Below are 7,624 nucleotides of genomic sequence, written 5' to 3' on the forward strand. Positions count from 1 at the left end.
AACTGTGGTCACAATAATGTTTCTGATACTATTTAAGATTTGTTTTTGTTGTTGTTGCTTTACAAGTAACAAAATTTTTGGTAATGAAATTGCAGTAGCACCACTTTCTCCACAAAGTTGTCTTCTCATTATATTATAAAAACATCTGTGCCTTTATTAATTTTATATAGGTGCAGCAGCTGTGCCTTGGCCGTGCTTCACATTGATTTCAAGTTCTGTGTACAGGCCTGCATACAGTTTTGTGTGCATTCTAAGAATCAAGGTGACATCTCCCAGTGTTAATGTCCTGCCAGCTCTCTGAATTTCACCAGAGAAGAGCAAAAATGTTTTTTCCTGATACCAAATTTATTAAATTAGTTGACTCACCAGCCTGAAAGTCACTTTTTGATAGCAAACAGTATTAACCCCCCCAGAAGGCATAATCACAAAGGTATTAAAACTCACTTTAAAGCTGCTTTGAAACTCACTTTTGAACTGCAAATTCTTGTTTTGAATTACAGAAGTAATTTTCTGTGTTATTTAATGTGTTTCACAAGAAAAGTTTTCCAGCTGGAGGCACTGAATCCCCCATGTTTCAAAAGCAAGAACTAGTGTCCATTCTACCTTCTACAAAGATTTTGCTGTTTTATCATTAATGCATTTTCTAATGTATATCCCCTTAGAGAGTCTGTCTTTTCTACTCTACATCATTTCATAGAACATCAGTCATTCTCGCTGATTTTCAGAATTTCTACCACATTTTCAATACACTGATTGAAATTACTATCAGCCATGATCTCTTTCAACATCACTTCAGTGCAGCTGAATTAAAATATCAGCAAAAATATGAATATAAACAAATAAATTTAAATTATAGTGCCCTTTACATTTATTTACAGGATGACAAACTTTTTCAGACCTTCATGAAGGCTTGCTAGTTTTCCAGTGGCAGAAAATGACCCCATAATTCAAATCTGTAGTTCAAAAATCAGTGTACTTTACTTTTACATTTAAGTGCCATCACTAATTGCTGATGAAATGCACTAACTCGTTCTTTCTGGGCTGGCCAGTTCAAGATGCAGCGAGATCTGAACATTCCTCTTCTCAGGTGAAGTGCATGATACAACTTGTAATCTTGGATATCATCAAGAAAGATCAGTATGATGGAGTCCCGACTTTGTTCAATAGCTTGCTGGAGAGCATGATACACCTTGAAACTGAAGCAAAAATAAGACAAAAATCAGTGTTTACTTTTATGTGAAAGAGAAAGAAAAGATTAACAGGATCTTAATGTCTATTTTGTGATATACAATGGTTATTACTTTTCTTAAATTAGTTGCTTCTAACTAAAAAAAAATAAAATAATGCTCTAAAAATATAACGTAAGTGCACTGTCTTGATATAGCCTTGTTTAGCAAAATCCCTTTCTTTATGAGACCACTATATAAGAATAGTGCAAAGACTAACTTAAAGAGAAACAAAAACCATCTTTCAATGCAAGTGGTCTCACTCATTGTTGCTCTTCTTCAAATGTGGGATTTAAGGAAAGCAAACTGCAAAGGTATCAGCCTGACTTTTGGGAAAAAAACCCAACCAAACAAAACAAAACAAAGGACCCCAAAAGCAAAAAAAAAACAACAACAAACCAACCAAACAAAAAAAACAACCAAAAAACACAACAAATACAAACCTAAAAACCCAAACAAATAAATCAAACAAACAAAAAAACCCCACAAAAAACATCCAAGAAAATGCCTAAAACATTGACTTAGATATTCAAATGTACACTACCATGTGTGTGAAACAATTAACTTTATTAACTTAGGAATTATTTTGAAGTTACAATATATTAGGTAAATATATTGAAGTAGATTTTGAGTCCGTATTTTTCATTAAATGGTACTTTTTATTAAATTACAACTAAAAAATTATCTTAGTAAAATATCTCTTAAGAAATTTTTTCTCTTACAGATAAAATTTCAAATCCTACTCACTTTTTACACCAGGGATCCTGTAAAAGGTGTTCAGTCACAACAAAAATAATCTTCCTGCTCATTTTTATGCTGTTAATTGTGGCTTCAAATACAGATACACCTGCTTCAAAATCCCGTTCTTCTAAACAAAACTTAATTTCAAAGTGGTTATTTTTTTCCAGAGGCATGAAATTTTTAGACACCCAATTCTTGTCCTCTCTAGCATGAATAACATAGGCATCATAATCATACTGTTCCTGTTGTCTCTCAAATTCTTTAAAACCAAGCATTCGATTGACTAAAATATTCCAGTAGAAAGCTATTCTCCACCCTTCAAAATGAATGGTAAGGACAATAAAAAGGAATAGCGTCACAATAGTGGTAGAGATCACAAAAAGAAGTTTAAATGGAGCACTGTCTTTGCAGGCTGAACTATCAAAATACAAAACCAGACTACCATGATATTTAGGTGGTGTGTTGCAAATGTACCGGGACCTCAATCCAGGTATATCTGCTTGGGTCTCATTAAGCCAATCAGCAAACCAAGCAATGCTTTCGCAGGTGCAATCAAAGGGATTGGAATCCATCTCTAGTCTTCTCAAGTTCCTGAAAGGTGGACCAAATACTTTTTCTTCAACTGAGGTTATCAGATTTTTCTGAAGGTTCAATGAATTCAGAGAGGCTTGGTCATCAAACAGAGTTGATGGAAGCAAATTCAAATTATTTGAGCCTAAATCCAAGTGTTTTAATTGAAACAGACCCTTGAAAACCTGAACTGGAATTTCATCAAGACCATTTGATTTTAAATTAAGAATCTGCAAATTGGGAAGACCCTTTAAAAAAAGGACAGGGCCACCCGGATTTGCATGTTTCCAAAGCCGGGCTAAATTATTGTGCTGCAAATCCAGGATGTCAAGTTTGTCAAGTCCATCAAACAAGTCTTCTTGTATGTTTGCTATGTTGTTATTGCTGATGTCCAGGACAGTCAGGTTTCGTAGAGGATGAAAAGGTGAAGGAGAAAAGGCCAGATTACTGCAGCCTACCTTCCTCAGCATCAGTTTTCTAAGGCCTGGGACAAAAATGAATGATTCACTTTGCAAAGTCAAGTTTTTATTATAGGAAAGATAAATATCTTGTATATTATTGAGCCCTTTAAACTCATGACCTTTAAGCTGTTGACTAATTTCATTGAGACCAAGATCAAGAATTTTCAGGTGTCCCAGGGAAGAAAATGCCCCGCTTTCTATTGTAGAGATTCTGGTTTTTGTGAGGTTGAGAACCTGTAAGCTAGAATTAGCAAGTGATGAAAATGTTTTATTAGTTATTCTTTGTAAGTTTATGTTGCAGTTGCAGAGACTCAGATATTTCAGGTTGTTCAGACCTGTGAACATGTTAGCAGTAATTCCTGGAAAATTGTTATTATCCATTATAAGGTACTCCAGGTGGAGTAGCCAATGAAAAGAAAAATCTTCAATTTTCCCAGCAAGTGAGTTTATGAGATTCAAATATTTAAGGCTGGATAATCCATAAAATAAACGCGAAGTTACATGAATATTATTAATCTTCAGGTTTAAGTATTGTAAACTTGAAAGCCACTGAAATGAGTCGTTTTCTACGACAGAGAGAGAATTTTGGGAAAGGTTTAAAATTGTAAGATTTGTTGCTTGCAGTCCCTGGAAAGTTGACTTGCCAATGTAGGAAAGTTTCACATGGCTGAGTGAGAGGTTTCGAATCGCTGTGTTTGATAATTCTGTACAAAGTTTCTTTGTGCGATTTTCACCAAGTTCAACTTTGTTCATTATGAGCCCACACAAATTTCCAATTGTATGGAAGCATCCCGTATGAAACTGAAAGGACAAGAAAAAAAGTCTTGAGCTAAACAAGAAAGTTGTAAGAAAGTTGACCAATAAAATGAAAACTTGGAAAGGCTTTCAAATGCGATTTCCAAGAATAGAACTCCTACACTCAGATTGCTTCACAGTCAAGTTCAGACAAAAACTTTTTGGAGTTTACACTTCTTGTGACAATAGTTCTATCACTTACAACACGATTATCATAAATCTCAGTAGTATTATTTAGAAGATGACAGAAAGTGGCTTAGTGAGATGCAAGTTTGTATCCAACAACCAAAACTCCTTCTCTAGAAGTATCTTAAAAATTTTTATATCTTTCTTCAGCTTCTTTTATTGATATCTGCTAGGTATACTAATCTACTAGTTATTAGGTCTGCAGACAGACAAGAAACCCAGTTTCTATGTGCAAACTGAAGTTAATATGAAACCTAATACTACACACTTGCTTTCACAATATGGATCACAAGCTTTTATCATAGTGCTAGCCCCTCATCTTGATTAACATATCAGCTGAGGGATTAAATACTCAATTTTTCAGAATTATTCAAATGCATAAGGCTGCTTTTTAGATAGCAGTACTGTAAAACCAGAGCAGCTGAAAGTGGCACCAGGTAGCAGTGCCCAAGAAAAGAGTAGTGCCATTTACTCATCTACAACCTGTACCTTTGTGCCAGAATAGCCCCACTTGCAGTCACACAGTGAACCAGGTAGGGAACCAGTGTGACTACAAGCTAACCAAGCCAAAACACCTGTAGAGTTTCCTCGGTGATCCAGCACAGACCCTCATAAAAGCTGGTATCAGAAAGAGAGATGAAAAGGCCAAGCAAAAGAGGACAGTGGGATTCACTCTTAGCATGGATGCAAACTTATACTACCTGAAAATATTCTTGTAGGTTCAATGTACATATCTTTTGGAGATCAATCAACTGGGAAACAAAGCAAAAGAAACAAACAAAAACCAAAGGAACCAAGGAAATTCAGTGCATATTCAGTATTCATATGCTGAGAGTCAACCAGTTTAGAATTGCCACACTTAATCATCACTTTTCAACGAATCAAAACACTGAGAAGCAGGTCAGAGAGCACAGATGGAAGACAAAGCACCCATGTGGGTTTTTTTAAAGGAGTGGGTATATATTTCTGGAATGATTATTTCTCTGATGTTCCCATAGCCACAAGTTGAACGCTCTCTTTGATTAACTGAGAAGTGAAACCTAGATTGTATAACCAGACTTGCATAGTACCACACTTTATATCCACTTAGAAAGTGTGTCAGCCCTTCACCATCAGCATGTGCAAAAATAGTTCTGCACAGAAAATACCTGGTAAGGATTCTAAGAGCATCTCAATTTAGGTCTTCCCTGAGACTCTGATCTTCATATGAAACCAGCCTGTGCCGATTTCAGTGGCAAAACAGTAATTCTGTAAATCACTGCTGGAGGTCAGGAGAAATGCTGTATAAAACAGAATGTTTTGGACCTCACTGCATCAAAATTGTAATGTAAATGCCATACAACCGTAAAGGGTAAATCAGGATAGCTCCATTTTATACTTACACCTGTTAAATTTCTGTTGAAATGCTCCCTACCTCTTTTAGTGGGTTTGATGACAAATCAAGACTATTTAATGAGGTGTTGCTAAGAAAACTGAAGTCTTCTTTTTTCAACTCAGTTATTTGGTTGCTCCTCAATATGAGCTCATGGAGTTTCTCCAACTGTTGCTCCGATCCTAAATTGGCTGACTTCAAAGAATTATGAGATAGGTCCAAAATATTCAAGTTCTGGAGAGAAGATGCAAGGGGAAAAAAGTATTAAAATATTTTTTAATTTTTACTTTATGTAACACACAAAAAAATTAGAAATATTTCACTAGAGTATAACTGATTAGAAATTAGTTGCAATACTACACTTAAAATAAATTTGTAATACATAAATGGCAGCTTTCAAGCTCCTGGTGAAAGAAGTATTCTGTATTTTTCACACCAGTAACTTTCATGGTATTAATGGTATTAACCTGCTAAAGTATCTACTGCAAACCAAAGTAGATTTAGTTAAAGTTCCTTGATTCACTGAAGGCTCTCCTGCCTCAGATAAAGTGATAAATGCAAAAGCCTATAGGTGGCTGCAGTTACAACTATTGCGGTATTAGACATTGCATTCTGTGCTTTTTCAGCATGGTCCAGCCCCATAAATGGGATGAGGAAGGTGAAGTTCCCAACATGGAAGATGGTTGCACTCACTTGTATTTAGTTGTGCCAGCAGTCCTACCATGCAAGCAAATACACTTCATGCAACTGAACTGGAATACTGAGTTTAGCAGGAAAGTTCAGACCTACTCAAAACCACATGCATAATCATTGGAACACTGAGTGACAATTAGTACCTACACATTGTCCCTACTATACTTTTTTTTGGTCTTTAGGCTCTTCCTTTTGCATGAGTCCTGCCTGGTGCAAAGACAGTGAAATAGTCCTTTCCTGCTTTCTGTGGTGGTCCCCCAGTCTCTGCTACAGACAAGAATATTTACCCACATGTAAATTACCAGAGAAAGCAAAGGTACAATAAAAACATTTTTACTCTTTCTCAGTTCTTGAAGTCCTGAGAGATACATTCACTGGCACTGGCGTTCCTGGTTTGAATACTTAAACCTCAACCTTGAGAATTGAGGCTACCAGCTACCCAGGCAGCTCAGATTCCACAGTATCCACTTTACTATTCTCATCATCTGCTGCTGCTATTGGCTCAGCACACATCCTGCATAGGAGAGGTGCTTCAAAGGGATGCAATACAGAAAAAGGAATGGAGAGCATTGACTCACAAAGATGACTGAGACTCCAACATGCTATAACAGAAGAAGCCACAAGGCCTCTTCTTCAGCAAAAATCAGTGAATTATATGTTGTGTATTTTGAGATACCAAGGAAGGAGTTCTGTATATACTTTGGAAAATACAGTAAATTTCCCCATTTATACTTTATTTACATGAAAAGGTGCATTTCTAACTCTTACCTTCAGGTTTTTGAAGGGATCATTTTTTATATTTAGTGTGTTGTATCCTAGATTGAGCTCAGTCAGGTTGGTGCAGGAAGCAAATACTCTGTCAGGGAGCTTAGACAATTCATTATGTTCTAACTTCAGAATCTGCAACAGGGGCACATTTTGGCACAATTCTGGTTGCAGTTTAGAGATGCTGTTGTAGCCTGCATTCAAGTAAACCAGCTGGCTGTACTTGGTCAAATTTGCAGGACCTAGCTGTCTTAGCTGATTATGAGAAATGTCCAAACTCGTTATATTGTTTGGAAGATCAGAGGGAATTTGAGTTAGCTTTAGGTGACTGCAGTCAGCCATTTCATTTTGGATATGACATTGCTTTCCAACTGATGCACACGGCCAGAAGACAAACATCAGTCTGACACATAAGCTGCTCCACCAAAGAATAGCGTTTCGCATCATTCTATCTGCAAAGGCAAAAAGAAAACTGCAAATTACAATCATTTTGACATGACTCGAGTTTTCAACTGAAGGCTAAGCAAGCAAGGCTTAAAAAATATGTGATTTCATAGTGAGCAAACAGTCAGTGTTTTTAACCCATGAATTTCTTTCTGCATTTACTCCTTCAGAAGAGTTATGTCTAATAATCACTCTAAATAAATACTTTTATTTAAAAGCAATAATATTGTCTTGCACAAAAATAGGTATGTTCAAAAAGCTACCAACTTTATCTATTATTGATTAAAATTTCCAATTGCTTTCTCTTTTCTGATTAATTTTGCATTGCTTTAACATTCATAAAATACAATAAATATGACAAATTGTACATA

The 7,624-nt window shown here is 35.9% G+C and overlaps 1 protein-coding gene across 1 annotated transcript; it reads right to left on the reverse strand.

Annotated features, from left to right (window-relative positions):
- Nucleotides 1-942: 942 nt before the first annotated feature.
- On the reverse strand, nucleotides 943-7,256 carry TLR3 (toll like receptor 3). Its single transcript, XM_030947335.1, has 4 exons — nucleotides 6,813-7,256; nucleotides 5,394-5,585; nucleotides 1,974-3,799; nucleotides 943-1,196 (listed from the first exon to the last, which is right to left on the reverse strand). Exons 1-4 carry the CDS (start codon nucleotides 7,254-7,256, stop codon nucleotides 968-970), a joined length of 2,691 nt encoding a protein of 896 aa, XP_030803195.1. The 3' UTR covers nucleotides 943-967.
- Between the last annotated feature and the right edge of the window lie 368 nt (nucleotides 7,257-7,624).

Source organism: Camarhynchus parvulus, chromosome 4, assembly GCF_901933205.1.
Source record: "Camarhynchus parvulus chromosome 4, STF_HiC, whole genome shotgun sequence".
Taxonomy (NCBI): domain Eukaryota; kingdom Metazoa; phylum Chordata; class Aves; order Passeriformes; family Thraupidae; genus Camarhynchus; species Camarhynchus parvulus.